At 37.9% G+C, this 15,703-nt stretch overlaps 2 protein-coding genes across 2 annotated transcripts; both read left to right on the top strand.

The window, feature by feature from the left end:
- The first annotated feature begins 204 nt into the window (after window positions 1–204).
- On the top strand, window positions 205–5,150 carry LOC122332169 (alcohol dehydrogenase 1-like). Its single transcript, XM_043229472.1, has 9 exons — window positions 205–355; window positions 1,062–1,163; window positions 1,248–1,389; window positions 1,569–1,656; window positions 1,738–1,957; window positions 4,028–4,288; window positions 4,398–4,530; window positions 4,618–4,756; window positions 4,843–5,150. Exons 1-9 carry the CDS (start codon window positions 338–340, stop codon window positions 4,871–4,873), a joined length of 1,134 nt encoding a protein of 377 aa, XP_043085407.1. The 5' UTR covers window positions 205–337; the 3' UTR covers window positions 4,874–5,150.
- A 3,107-nt stretch (window positions 5,151–8,257) lies between these two features.
- LOC122332191 (alcohol dehydrogenase 1-like) lies at window positions 8,258–13,345 on the top strand. Its single transcript, XM_043229487.1, has 9 exons — window positions 8,258–8,402; window positions 9,082–9,183; window positions 9,298–9,439; window positions 11,712–11,799; window positions 11,872–12,091; window positions 12,226–12,486; window positions 12,577–12,706; window positions 12,791–12,929; window positions 13,002–13,345. The coding sequence occupies exons 1-9, from the start codon at window positions 8,385–8,387 to the stop codon at window positions 13,030–13,032; spliced, it is 1,131 nt and encodes a 376-aa protein (XP_043085422.1). The 5' UTR covers window positions 8,258–8,384; the 3' UTR covers window positions 13,033–13,345.
- Window positions 13,346–15,703: the final 2,358 nt, after the last annotated feature.

The raw sequence follows: 15,703 nt of genomic DNA, 5'->3' as shown, positions 1-15,703 counted from the left end.
ACCTAGAGATCATAGAAACCTCATCTATGATCTGCTGAAAATGCTTTCAGGAAACAGCTCTGGCAAAGGGGTCCGTTATAATTGTCTTACAAAACTTCATACTTCCTGCATAACCCAAAATAAAATGTGAAGAAGACAAGCATAGAAATGCTTAAAATACAATGTTCTTAATATATATTTACTATATTAAGTTGCAGTCTTGTTTCAGTAAAAGAAAGAGAGAGAGAGAGAGAGGAGGGAGATTGCTTCATCCACATAATACCAGCGTATAAAAACCAGCACCAAAGAATCTCTGCCTCTCTTTGCATTCATCAAAGCAGAACGACTACATCGAGAAATGGCCACTGCAGGGAAGGTTCGTAAACCTGTCTTTTGGCCTCTTTTCATTTGCGCTGCAGAGCAGTTAATGCATTTTTAATACGACTTTAACAGAGTTAAGCTTATTTCAGCTGATCTATTGATGAGCAACGGTTTACAGTGCAAAGACATCTTAAAAACTAAAATTTAATGTTAACCTTTTTGAATAGACTCAAGAACGGTATGAAATTATGCTTGATGCTATGCGGTATAACGTACGCTAAAAAAATATAAGCCAAAAAAACGTCTTAAATGTCTTGTGTGAATCGAATGCTATAGCTTGTGTATATGTAATTATTGCAATGCACAATTGACTTGCCTAAGCCTTTAAATATAGTTAATGCAATATATATATATATATATATATATATATATATATATATATATATATATATATATATATATATTTGTGTGTATGTAAAGGATATATAATATAAAACTAGGCTACAACTACAAAAAAATGTGTTCTGCCAATTTCACTGAGTTAATATTTACCTTTGATTGTGAAATCACAGATATTTGTGGCTCTAAAAACAGATGTTTAATGTTTCCATTGGCTTCAGCCAAACAGCTGGACAACCTCCAACTACTGTTAGGGAGCGCAGATCATGCGATCGCTCAAGCACTGCGCTTATATAAACATCTGTGGTCAACCATTAAATATCTATAAAACATACTGAACCGAGTTCTTCTGTGTGCTAAAGGTGATTAAATGCCGGGCTGCTGTTGCCTGGGAGCCCAATGTGCCCCTGATGATGGAGGAAATAGAAGTCGCCCCACCTCAAGAAGGAGAAATACGAATTAAGGTGGAAAATGTCCCATGAAAGCTGTCAAATTGCACTGGTATTTTTAACTGCTATTGATTGACGTGTTTTTCTCCTGTTTTCAAGGTTGTAGCTACAGGTGTTTGCCACACCGACCTTTACCACCTGTTTGAAGGCAAGGACAAGAGAGGTTTTCCCACTGTCCTGGGACATGAGGGAGCTGGTGTGGTGGAGAGTGTGGGACCTGGAGTCACTGAGTTCAAACCAGGTCACAAACTAAAGCTATTGAAGCTATATTCTCATGCATCTCCGAGCCTGTATTTCTTCCTGAAAAGGACAGTTCGCTCAAAAATGAAAATCAGTGCTCACCCTCGTGTCTCCTGAACTGAATTCATGAATGAAACTGTGACACTCTGTAAAAAGTAAGCCTGTGTGTTCTGTGAACAGGTGATAAGGTCATTCCACTCTTCCTCTCTCAGTGTGGAGAATGCAGGTTCTGCAAGTGTCCAAAAACAAACCTGTGTGACTGCAGCTGGTAAGAAATGCAAACAACAGCTTTTTACGTTGTATTTCGTTGACTTGCTTTTTGCCAATGTATCTTTTTTTTTTCTTGAAGGTCAAGTAAATATCATGACATTATGTCTGATCCCACAACACGTTTCACCTGCCGTGGCCGGCCTATTCTGCAGTTCATGGGCACCAGTACCTTTTCTGAGTACACCGTCATCAACCAGATCGCTGTGGCCAAGATTCATCATGATGCCCCACTCGAGCGCGTGTGTCTGCTCGGCTGCGGCATCTCCACCGGTTATGGAGCTGCTGTCAACACAGCTGGGGTGCGTATAGATGTTGTGCTCTCAAGAAGTATGTGGACACTTAAGTCACACTTGAATGAATGTTTTTACAAAATAAAGGTTTAATGTTTATCTCAGCTGTGCTATACAGCTGAAGAATAAACAAAAAAATAATATTATTGAGTAACTTACATTTTTTAATTACATTAATTACATTCTAATGTAATTAGTTTACATCAGTTAATGGTTATACGAGAAATGCAGGTAAACAAATTAAAAATAGTTTTTTTAGTTATTTTAATTGTCCTCATTATTATTATTTTAATAATAATATTTTACGGTTTAATAAAAGTATTAGCTTATCATTAACTCACAGTTCAGTGGCTCATTTATAGAAGTTTCTCATTTCAAAGGCAGCTGCCTCAGTATTTCACACATTTTGGACTTTTGGACTATTTACACACAGTGCTTTGCAAAGGTATTTTTTCCCCACATTTTGTTATGTTGCTTCTTTTTACCACATCAATCTACACTTCATACACCATAACTGTAAAGCAAAAAAAAATTTTAAACATATTTGCAAATGTATTAAATATTAAAAGCTAAAACGATTCAATTACATAAGTATTCATACTCCTATCTGGGACAATTTAGCTCAGGAGCATTCGTATTGCTAGAAAATGTTACTACACTTCGAATTAAGTTAACTTGTTGCAAATTCAATTGAGTAAGTATGATTAAATCCACACCAGGGCTCATATTTTTAAAAACTGTCTTTGTGAATATAGTGCTTAGTGTCACGTTAGGGTCTAAACAGACGTATGCACTTTTTGTTGTCCGAGCATTTCAGTTTTTTTTCAGGTTTTTGAAAATGTAAGCTGTTCTTGCAGCTTGCTGTTCTAAATTATTATGTGTGTTTTCTGTTTGCACGTTAATTCTTTGAATCAATGTACACTTATACGATAAATGATCATAAGATGGTTTCTGTGCAACATTTTATAAATGAGGCCCCTGGTTTCCTGGCCAAAATGATCAATTGATGGAGAAGAGCTTTGGTTAGATTGGTGACCAAGAAGCTGATGGTGACTCTAGTTGAGCTCCATGATCATATGTGGAGATAGGATAAATATACAGGAGGACAAGCCTCACTGCATTACTACACCAATTTGTGCTTTAAGGCGATGTGACAAGACTCAATCAGTTAAGACACAGAAAAAAAACAATAGAAACAAGATTTTCTGGTCTGATAAACCTTAATTCTAAGCATCATGTCTGAAGGAGACCAGCTTTGTTTATAACGTGCAGAGCACTATCCCCAAAGAGTGCTTATACCAGCCTTATAATGTGGGGCTGTTTTTCAGCTGCAAGGACTGAGGGAGTCATCAGAGTAGAAGAAACACTTATTGCAGCAAAATATAGAGATAGCCTTAATGAAACCTAGTTCAGCGCTTTCAGAACCTCTTCAGACTGGACAGAAAGTGCATCTTCCAACAGGACAATGACCCTAAGCAAACTGCAATAGTGGCCTATAGATAATAGTGGCTTATAGCACTTGTCAAAAGAAGTGATGTAATTTCCTCATTATCTTAAGATCAATGCTTCTCTGACAACGAAGGCAGATGTCAGCAGATGTCGCTGCTTTAATGTCATAAATGTCTTTTTATTGTTGTTAACATAACTATTGCAAATAAACATACATTTTGTATTTAAAATGTTTTTAAAACATGCTAATATCTAAAAACTAATATGCATAAAACTTGTTTTAAGGTAATTTTATGCAACGCTTCCATGCCTTAACGAATCTGCTGTCACACATCTTGCTGCGATCTTGTCATGGGAACATCCCAGCGGAAGATAATGAGAAAATTACATTCTGTTCCAAAAGACTAAATAATGACGTGCTCTGTTCGCTCCAAAGCCCACACTAACAAGGTGGTAAGGATGATCACTTTGATGAAATGGAAAATGACCATGAATTGTACAATAAACAATATGTGTATCGTTACACCCCTAATATATACTATATGAAATGAAATGTCCAAGTGGTTTTTGTGGCTTGAAAAGGTGAATGTTAAGATGCTTTACACTAGTAATTCATGTTTTTGTGTGAAGGTCACACCAGGCTCAGTGTGTGCAGTGTTTGGACTGGGGGCAGTAGGACTGGCTGCAGTCATGGGCTGTAAAAACGCCGGAGCCTCCCGTATCTTTGCTGTGGACATTAATGAGAAGAAGTTTGAGAAGGCAAAGGTCTTTGGTGCCACTGATTTTCTGAATCCGAAGGCATATAATAAACCCATCTTTGAAGTGCTGGCAGAACTTACCAATGGAGGAGTGGATTTCTCACTCGAGTGTGTGGGCAACACTGAAGTAATGGTAAGACTTGCCTGACACATTTGTGAAAGGTGCATTTATTTACTAACTTGTTTAAAAGCTTTCAGTTCTATGTGTGAGTATGTGTGAATTGCCTTATATTTGACCTCAGAGGACTGCGCTGGAGTCATGTGTTAAAGGTTGGGGTGTGAGTGTTATGGTTGGCTGGACTGATGTAAAGGAATTCTCTGCAAAGCCAATTCAGCTTATATCTGGGAAAACCTGGAAAGGATCTCTGTTTGGAGGTATTCAAGCTGGCAGTTAATGCTTTTTGAGAAAGAACTTGAGTGCATGCTTGTGCACACAGTACATTGATTTCTTGTTGTATAAAGGTTTTAAAAGCAAGGAATCTGTTCCAAACCTGGTTTGCGACTACATGGCCGGCAAAATAAAGCTTGATGAGTTCATAACTCACAAAATGAGTCTGGAGCAGGTCAACGATGCCATCAACCTCATGAAGACTGGAGACTGGTATATTTGTCAATCACATCTACAATTGTATTTGAGGTGAATATTGTAAAATAGTAAAGTCCTAATCTTTGTTTCCTTTCTTGCAGCATTCGATGCATCCTAAATATATCCAAATAAGAAGCTATCGTCTTCACCCAACCAGTTTCTAGGCCAGTTATATTCAGCTTATTCACTTCACCCTCTTTGCAGTATTGAGTAACAGCTGGGTGCATTCAAGGATCCTCTTTAATAGCATATTTGAGCCCTCTGCTTTATTAAGTGATTCACAAGTGCATGTAAACATTAATGTTTAACATAAAAAACGGTTCTATTCGTTTGCAAAGGAAAATACTTCTGAAAAGTTTTGCAAGAAAATGCTATCTGTGCCAAATAAAAAGACAGACAAGCATGTAAATCATTTGAAGTGGTTTTGTATAACCAATTTATGAAGCCGTCAACATCATAAATTTCTCTCCTCTGAGCCAGACTTTCCAGCATTTGTCTTGCTTACATAACCATCATGGGAATGTTGGGAAGCACTAGAAAATTTGCAGCTGCACCCTGCAGCTTGAAACCAAAAAACTGATAAACACTAAGTACTTAACATTATGTCTTTCGCAGCTGCTTTCTTCATATCTGTCCGTTTGGCTGGTCAGTTTGGTTTCAACTTGCATTTTCTAGACTCTTCTAAAAATGTTTAAGGTGAACTGATGGAAATAGATTGCTCAGCCCTAAGGCAGACACATTCAATACCAGTTTAAAATGCTGAAACTATTTCTGAAAGGTGTAGCTAAAACTAAAGGTATGAATCTTACTCCAGTTCTGTCTAGCTAAAAGATAAAATACACGAAAAGCAGCAAAAATAATTCAGTACAGATGAACCTCTTGGATGACTGCAGAAAACAGGCCAAATAGGTCAAAATAAAAGTAAAAATATAAAAATTAAAATGAGCTTGCAAACTGTAAAATAATTAAAAAATCATTATGTTTATGAGATGCATTAAACCAACAAAGAGAACTCATCAGGCTTTCACATTGCTCTTTAAGTGGCAACGATCAAAAAATAATTAAACCATTTGTAGCCTACTTAACCTAATGTTTCCCTTAGGTGTTCACAGACACATTCTCTCTCAAACAAGATAGATTTAATTGAGCCTTATAAATGCTGGTAGAGGTTCACGAAAAACATTTGTGCAATGTGCAATAATCATATGAGGCACTCTTATCTGTGAAGGCCTGTCATCTTTTAGTCTTGATTTGATACGATTTGGAGAGTTTGTACACGTTACACTGCAATGAGCCAGGCATACAAACCCACTGAAGCAGAGCGAGACAGCAGACCTCACACAGCCGACATGCTTGATATTTCTACTCATTTTTAATCATATTTTTAAAACGATTACTTTGTGGTCATGTACTTATGGAAATCACTGTGTATGTTAGGCCAAAATCCACAAGAACTGTATGACGCACAACTTTCAAAGTCCTCATGTCACCTCTTTTTCACCACGTAATTACATTTCTAGAACGGCCGTTGTTATTACTACTTTATGCTCTGTAGAAATGCATAAAACAAGGACAGCACTAGCTTTAATAGTGTTTGCACTCTCTGCAGTTTCGATTACATCACAGTGTGCAATACTTGTATCATTCAAACTGTGTCTTTTTGACAAGATGTTACCCACTGGTATAGTGCTGTACATTTGGTGCCGTGTGGAACAGGTTGTGAATGCCACAGCAGCTCCGTACCACAATAGCAGATACCAAGCTTCACTAGAAACAAAACAGAAACAAGTTAGTTTAGATCACAACCGAGATATCCCTCTGTGCAAGTCCATCCTCTAAAGATCATTAGTGTGCATCAAATCAGACAAACATGGTGTACAACCGATATGCCAGCATTTGAGTTCAGAGTTTTGACTGACATTTTTACATAGCTGGTATTTCAAAAATAACTAGGACTGTGTTATCATAAAACTGCAGCGATGCAAAACAAATCACTTTCACCACAGCACAGTGAGAGAACTGCAAATTTTAAAAAGTCATTACTTTTTACAAATAATTTCTAATAATTATTGCAAATAACCGATAAAAATATTGTTCTAAATATTGTACTAATACTTGCTTGCATTTGCATTGATCAGTGCACATCAGTTCAGACTAATTATAGGGGAGAACAGGGCGAGTTGAGCCAGTATTTCCCTTAAGGCATGTTAAAGCGAGCCCATAACAGTAATGAGTACAACTTAAATATGTACATACATTTTAGGACATGGTGCATATTTGTATATGCAATTATCCCATTGCCTCTCTCCATCACAGTGTGAGTAAAATGATAACTCTTTATGTTCGTGGTCACGTCACCAATTTTGGTTAAGGTTGCCAAGAAACAAGGGGTGGCTCAACTTCCAGATAAGCTCAAATCACACTGCTCTCCCCTATTTTCCATATTGTGTAAATCGTTGCATTTTTACAAAGGAATCAGGCATTTATATGAGGGATTTAAACTTTGCTGTGTTTAAAGTAGGTCTATGTGGCCATTGGCCACATAGCAGCAAAAACTACAAGCTTTTATTCCATTTCTGAATTAACTGCATGTATCCTAGAGAGGGCACACAATGCATCCTTTATCATTACTAAAACTGTCAATAACTTAAGTTCATCTCAGTCTCACAAAATTTCATTATAATCATCTTTTCACTGCACAATTAGTCTTTTATTTACATCATGTCTATACTTTCTTTGTTACAATGTTACGGTTGCAATGGCTAATTAGAGGAAGTCAACATCTATGTCTGTGATTGGCTACACTGCTCAACACCGAAACTTTTGATGCTCTCTAGAGTGCAAACACAAAAGGGCACTAGGGAAGTTGCCAAATGTGTTTAAACAGAGTGCTCTTGCTTTCGTTTTCATGAGAAGATGTGAGTGTGAGAACAGGGTCTTACCCTAAATGCTTTAGAGATGACAACCTTCATTGTATATTGTATACATCACCCAGCCCAAATATAATGTCAAATTCATGTGGTCTAATGAATTAGCATGTGGTCTAATGAAACTCTACTCTACAAAATGAATTTGCATCTGTATGTTCTTTTTATTGTGTTTTATTTAGTCTATCAAACACTTTTAATTTTTAGTACATTTGCCCAGTTAAAGTGTTGTGCTCTCCAAACAATTACACTAGAGGTCACCTTTTCTTATTCTCCCCTTGTCTTCAGAAATATACCAAAGAATAATAACCATTCTGTTATTTTTTTTACATTTGTGTAATGACATGGGTATGACAGAGGTATTAGAATTTGAATGTGGTTTCATGAGGACACTGCCAATGCCCCCAATGTCAAAAGGCTTAAAACATACTAAATTGTGTTTTTTTTAAATCTACAAATGCAGAAATATTTCTGTACGGAGTAGGATTAGGTGTAGGTTTCAATTAGAGCAACAGAAAATACGATTTGTACAGTATGAAAACCATTATGCCTGTGGAGAGTCCCCATAAACCACAAATGCCAACATATGTGTGTGTGTATGTGTGTGTGTGTGTGTGAGAGAGAGAGAGAGAGAGAGAGAGATTGCTTCAAGAGCAGGCACCAGATAATCTCTGTGTTCCTTTTCAATCGTCTCTGCAAAACGACTACATCGAGAAATGGCCACTGCAGGGAAGGTTCGTAAACTTGTCTTTTGGTCTCTTTTCATTTGTGCTGCAGAGCAGTTAATGCATTTTTAATACGACTTCAATCCCATATACATTAATTTACAATGACCTATTGATTGCATAAGGAAACTAATTACAAGGTAAAGACATCTACACTAAAGTTTATTTTTATTACAACTAATCAACGTAGGCCTTATGCAAAATAGATTATTTGAATTTGAGATTATTTTACATCGTAATCGTGAACAAATGAAAGTTAAAGTGAAAATAATCAAGGTCAGTGTCTTGTATTACATGCTCATGCACATGTTATTATTGTGATGCACAATTGATTGCACTTCTTTATAGTTAGTATAATGCTAACTATAATCAAGAATGACTATTCATATAAATACTAAATAATATATAAAGACTACATGAAAAGGTTTGGATGCCACATCCAAATTATTTGTGTATAAAAATAATTTCTTGAAAATAAGGCGATTTTTTTCCTAGTTTATCATCAAATTGATACTACATGTACAGTTTCACTGAGTTAAAATTTATCTTTAGTGATGATGAAATCACAGATTTGATCCTTGATCTAAGAGCAGAGATCATGGAACCACTCAAACGCAGCATTTATGTCTGTAGTTAACCATTTAACATCTATCAAACATTATACACCAAGTTATTTTATGTGCTAAAGGTGATTAAATGCCGGGCGGCTGTTGCCTGGGAACCCAATGCACCTCTGGTAATAGAGGAAATAGAAGTCGGCCCACCTCAGGAAGGAGAAATACGAATTAAGGTGGGAAATGTCCCATGAAAGTTGCCATAAATCCAAAGAACTAAATCAAAATCAGTTGTTAAAGCATGCAACACCATTAACTTGTTTTGGTAAAAAAAATTTCCCATCCTTTAGATTATAGCTTCAAGTCTGTGCCACACTGAGATTTTCCACCTGTTTGAAGGGAAGAACAAGAAAGGTTTTCCCACTGTCCTGGGACATGAGGGAGCTGGTGTGGTGGAGAGTGTGGGACCTGGAGTCACTGAGTTCAAACCAGGTCACAAACTAAAATGTCTTTATTTCTACTTAAAAAAGTATAGCTCAGCAAGACATTAATGTTTACAATTTCCCCAGCCCTCCAGTTTCTTAATTTCTCCAGTTTATGAATGAATCAACTTATAATGAGTCACATCATCAACTGAATCGTGAAAATTTATGTCACATTTATGTTCTGTTTAGGTTTAGTTTTCCCCATGTTTCTGTTCTTTCATCTTTGACCTAGTTTCCCTTAGTTGCCCTGATTATCATTCTCTTCACCTGTGTTGATTATTTATCTCCATTTAAGGCCTGTCTTGTATTGGGTATGTTTGGTGTTATTGCATTCCCTGTCTTTGTGCGCTCCTTACTAGTGATGCAAGGTTTGGGTTAAAGATTATGAAGGCAAACAAACTAAAAGGTTTTTGCAGGTTTTAGTAAAATTTTCATTATTAACAGTCATAAGCATATTTCCAGTACTCGCCTTAGGCTTGCACACTATCGTCAACTCACTTCTCAGAATCTTCAGTAATCCTCAGCAAACTTGTTGAGCCATCTGTAATCCTGGGCAAACTTTGACAGTGTCTTGAACTGGTTAATTTATTTTGAGTTGGACATGCTGCTTTAACTGTGCAGCCTATGTCATCAATCTGGAACTAAAGTTCAGTTTGTGTATCAGCTCGACTGAGTACCTCCTGAAACCCGGCTCAAAAGAACATTTTGTTCAAGAAATGAACAAGACCAAAAACAAAGATGAGCTAGGATTCTCTTTTTTCACTGCCTTTGGAGTGATATGTATGTTCCTGAGTGTTTTCCCTCTGGTGATCTGGAGTGATCATATTCTTACGTGCTTCCAGATGAGACTAGAGTAGGGTACCGAAACCCAACCAGTTACCAGTATGGCACCGGTACCTAAGTAACATAATCCTGGTTCTGTTATAAAATTGGGGAAACACCTTGGGCTTGGAAAAGCCTGGAAGCACCAATTCCACCAAGGCTGCCAATTGACAGACCAATCGCGACAGTGATGCTGGAGTCCCGCCTCCTTGCACAATGGTTTCTACCCCATTTTCAACATATCTCTTCCCCATGCTACTATAATAGACATATGAAAAACAAAACCTCTGTAGGAGTGCTTTTATTTATTTATATATTTTTACACACTTAGGACACAATGAGCCAATGACAGCTCTGTAACATCTTTCCTGTAAAATCTGACAAAGCCCAGCTTGCCACACACGCTTCTATTCAATCCCCCTCTCATTAACCTGCATACAAGCAGGTGTTGAACTATAGTGCTATTGTCGATTCCCACATGACATGCTAAAATCGTTGCAAGACAACACCTTGACAGTAGAACAAGTTCTTCCACAAAGCTCTTCTACCTGAGGGTGGAGTTTCTATTCTCCATATTGAGGATTCACCCTGGACAGGAGATACGCCCCTACATTCATTATTCCCGGGATGTGCGTTGCCAGTAATGAATGAAAATGTATTCTGCCTCACACAACCAGTTTCTGTGCCAAACTGTGAAGCTGAGGAGAACGTGTGCCTCCTTGCCGATTTATATGGTTCCACAGAAACTGCACAAAATGTTTCAATGCTAGAAACACTGTTAACACTTCCATGTAATTTATGTGTGTGCTTTTCAGCGAGGCAGGACATTTCCCTTTCGCTATTTTGCCCTCACACACTGCACCCCAACCTGGGAGCGACGGTTCCGCCGTTACTTCCTTCCTCATAGAAACCACTCCCAGCGACATCACAGACTCGAAGGAGGAGCGGTTTCTCCACTAACAGAGAGCACACATGCAAAGTGCTGATACCATCACTTTGTGGTTGAGGTGGCGTTTTGGACATAAGTGTTGAGTCTGTGTCCAGTTTTGAAACCCCTGAGTCTGCTCAAGTGTTGGCTCTGGCCCCTAAGTTTATTCCAGTGTCAGCACTAACCCCAGTCTAGAGTTGAGAGATGGCTCTAGCCCCAAACCAGATTTAAAAGGGGGCCCCTATTCCAATCAAGCCCAGAGAGGACTACTGTTCCTCCAACTACTCATTCTGTCCAGCCCTCCTTCGTCTCCGCCCTGTTCCAGTCCTTCACCAATCTGCAACCCCCTCCTTGGTGGTACTGTTAGGGCTTGGGATGCATTTTTTGAAGGGTTTTCTCTCTGGCTTCTGTTCTACCCACCTAGTTTTACTTAGTTTCCCTGATTATCATTCTGTACATGATGAGTAAGCATAAGTAAATGATGACAGATTTTTAAATTTTAAAAACATCTGTGTATTGTGGTGAACAGGTGATAAGGTTATCCCAGTCTCGGTTGCTCAATGTGGAGAATGCAGGTTCTGCAAAAGTCCAAAAACAAACTTGTGTGAGCGCAACTGGTGAGAAATACAAACAACATATTTAATTCATCCTTCTGTTTCTGAAACCTTACAAAGTTTTCTTTTTGTCAGGGTAAATTATCACGTCGATTTAATGTCGTATCCCACAACACGTTTCACTTGCCGTGGTCGGCCCATCCTGCAGTTTACGGGCACCGGTACCTTTTCTGAGTACATCGTCATCAACAAGATTTATTTGATCAAAATTAATGATGATGCCCCACTCGACAGAGTGTGTCTGCTCGGCTGCGGCGTCTCCACCGGTTATGGAGCTGCTGTCAACACAGCTGGGGTTTGTATAGATGATCAAGAAGCATGGACTTTGCATATGAAGTGAACAATATGTAAAAATTACAGTTTTCATCAGTATATGGAAAAACCGTTTGCATGCTTTACCACTAGCAATTGATTTGTGTTTGTGTGAAGGTCACACCAGGCTCAGTGTGTGCAGTGTTTGGACTGGGGGCAGTAGGACTGGCTGCAGTCATGGGCTGTAAAAACGCCGGAGCCTCCCGTATCTTTGCTGTGGACATTAATGAGAAGAAGTTTGAGAAGGCAAAGGTCTTTGGTGCCACTGATTTTCTGAACCCGAAGGCATATAATAAACCCATCTCTGAAGTGCTGGCAGAACTTACCAATGGAGGAGTGGATTTCTCACTCGAGTGTGTGGGCAACGCTGAAGTAACCGTAAGAGAGTGCATGTATTTACTTACTTGTTTAAAAGCTCTCAGTACTTGTAATTCTTCTGTGTGTGAGTTTAATGTGTTTTGATCTCAGAGAGCTGCACTGGAGTCATGTATTAAAGGATGGGGTGTGAGTGTTTTGGTTGGCTATACTGATGTAGACTTTTCAGCACAACCGATTCAACTTATATATGGGAAAACCTGGAAGGGAACCCTACTTGGAGGTAAAGCAGCTGTCAGTTAATGCTCTCTATGGTTTTTAGAGTACATGTCTGTGCAAGTATTAATTGTTCTTTATGTGAAAAAAGGTTTTAAGATGAAGAATTCTCTTCCAAAACTGGTTAATGAATACATGACTGGCAAAATAATGCTTGACGAGTTCATAACCCACAAAATGGATCTGGAGCAGATCAATGATGCTGTCAACCTCATGAAAACTGGACAATGGTACATATCTCTTTTTTTATCTTGGGATAATCCTATAGGGAAAAGTATTAACATTTTATTTTTATCTTACAGCATTCGGTGCATCATCACCATGTCCAAATGAGAATCAAGTCATCTCCACTCAACTTCTACACCAGAGTTTGAGACAATCTTAATATACACTCAATACTAGTCTAAAGTACTGTAACTGTTTTTGAAAAGTGTAGAAAGAACTGAAGTGATGGAATTAATCTTTTTTATTGTTTTTTTTTTTTTATTTACCAAAAAGCAAAAATAATTCAATACAAATGAATCTCTTGGCTGATCTTTTCAGCTGCTTCAAAAGTAATTTTTTACTTTTCATTCCTTTGTGTAATGATTGACAGATGTTTGGCATTTGTTGTGCACATAAAATACAAAATAAAGGAGAAAATATACTTTAATTCTTCTTAAATACCACAACAGTGAAACTGATTTGCATCAAACAGACAAAGAGGCCTGCAGCTGCTTTCACATTTAAGTGGCATTAAACAACCAAAGACAAACAAAAACAATATTTTAATTTACTAAGGAAGACTGTGGTAAAAAGACATTTTAGAAACAGGTGAAACACAATTAAACCATTGTACTTAACCTAATGTTTCCTAAATACTCATAACAATCCACTTTTGATTAGTTCATTAAAAATGAACAGTGAATTTTGTTTTTTTGAATGGATTCCATGATTCCGTCTGCATTTTGTCATTGAGAAGAGGGTAAGGTAAAGCAGTGAGTCGAGTATTTTTCAAGTATTTTTCTTAACATTAACCGTGTGACCATAATATTAAAAGTTAACAAACTAAATGTATCAGTGATCATAAATCAAAGAACAAACTTTGACCTAACTTGTCACCTAACAGGGGACAAGGATCACTCAAGTGAAGATTTGCTTTGAATTATGGTACATTCATGTCATGTTTAAGAAGGCAAATACTAGCCCTCTCTCTCGGGTCCCACCTGTCATAGACCTTAAATACATAAAAAGCCTTTATAAAAGCTCAATATTGTCAAATGTTTCTAAAATGTTTATATTCACAAAGCAGATTACTGGCAACGGCCATTTTAGGATAGATGTGAGTTGGTCTTAGTGAGTTTAACGCTAAATCGCTTTGTGAAATACTCTTACAACAAAAATTTAGGAGTCCTAAATTTAGGACTGACACACCCACTTAAATCACCACTTTTTCTCAGATTTTCTCTTAAATCAGCAAGGAGCTATGTTTAGCCTTAAGATGTTTTGTGAATACGGGCCCTGCTTTAATAAATAATAACAGTTATGTCAGTTAGATCAGTGTGTGTGTGTGTGTGTGTGTGTGTGTGTGTGTGTGTGTGTGAGAGAGAGAGAGAGAAAGAGAGAAAGAGAGAGAGAAAGAGAGATTGCTTTGTAGCGCCCTCTTCAGATGTCAGGTGTCTCTACCACTTTAAATTGTTGGCGCTAAAACCCAGGTTCTTTTTAATGTGTTTCTCAACGTGATTTTTCTTTAAAATCAAAAGTGACCCTGCTTTATACCACTGCTTAGGAAATGCAATGTTGGCTGCAGTAAACTACGTTTACCAATGCTGGTTACTTATCAGTTTGTATAGATGGACCTACTATACAGCAAAAATGTATGATGAGTTGGGAATAAACAGAAGGAACCAAAGTTTAGTAAAAAGTATGTTTTCTTACTTTATAAATAAACTTTCACTCTTTTCACAACAGCACACTTAAAGGGTTAAAGTTTTTTCAAAGCACAAATAAAGATATAATCAAAAGAAATGTTTTCCTTTTGGAAAATGAAACTAAAATAGAAATAAAGAGCTTTAGTAAGAAGGGCTAACTACAAATACAAACGAAACCCTTCAAAATCACAACACTATTAGAACACTGCTAAGGTGGGCCCACCATACAAACACACACTCTCACCCTCAATCCCCATGTTGCAGGCCTGAGACGTCGCTAGTGTTCGCTCGTTGAGGCCCAGTAAAAGGAAAATGGCCGCTTCGCTCTCGCAGAGCAGAAAGAAAACAACAACAGGTACCTGAACTTTAAACGGTCAAGGAACCGGTCACCCGTCAGATCAGTCCAGGCGAGGCTATGGTCAGTCGGCAGTCTCCGTGGCATGCGATGCCAGAGGAACTCCTAACCACTCGGCGATTAGGAGCGCTATCTGGATTCCTTCGACGTACTTCTTGATCGCTGTAACAACCGTCCGCGCAATCACTTCTAACCGCTTATAGACGCTGATCGCAGAAATAAACTTGAGTTAAGTTACTTCACCAGCGAGCTACATTGTCCCGTCTACTGCAATTCAAGCGTGAACCTGCATTTTCTCTGTTTCACGTCGTGTTGACATCTTTGGCGCGTGTTGATCCACAACAGAGAAATATACTGGTTTAAACTGACATTATGCAGTTCTTACAAATAAAAGTGTCTGTTACATGCCGACAAGCACTTCACTTTTCCTCTTCCTCGCCCTCTCGACCGACTATTCCGGCCAATCGCCGCTGCCTTCCTCAACATTAGGCGGATCAAGTCACCTTTTAGCCAATAGCATTAAACCAAACAACCTGTTGCAAAGACATGAACAGATAATTTCTTAAAGAACCCTTTTTTCACAAAAATAAAATAAAATAAATAAATATAAATAAATGATTATAAATAAAATATTAATAGTAAATTAAACCCAGGGTTACAGCTTCATCTATAAAAACAGTATAAGAGATAATCTCTGTGTTCCTTTTCAATCGTCTCTGCAAAACGACTACATCGAGAA

This window comes from Puntigrus tetrazona, unplaced genomic scaffold, assembly GCF_018831695.1.
Source record: "Puntigrus tetrazona isolate hp1 unplaced genomic scaffold, ASM1883169v1 S000000006, whole genome shotgun sequence".
NCBI classification, from domain to species: Eukaryota; Metazoa; Chordata; class Actinopteri; order Cypriniformes; family Cyprinidae; genus Puntigrus; species Puntigrus tetrazona.
Note: the sequence above shows the minus strand (reverse complement) of the source record. Positions and strands in the feature narration are given on the sequence as shown.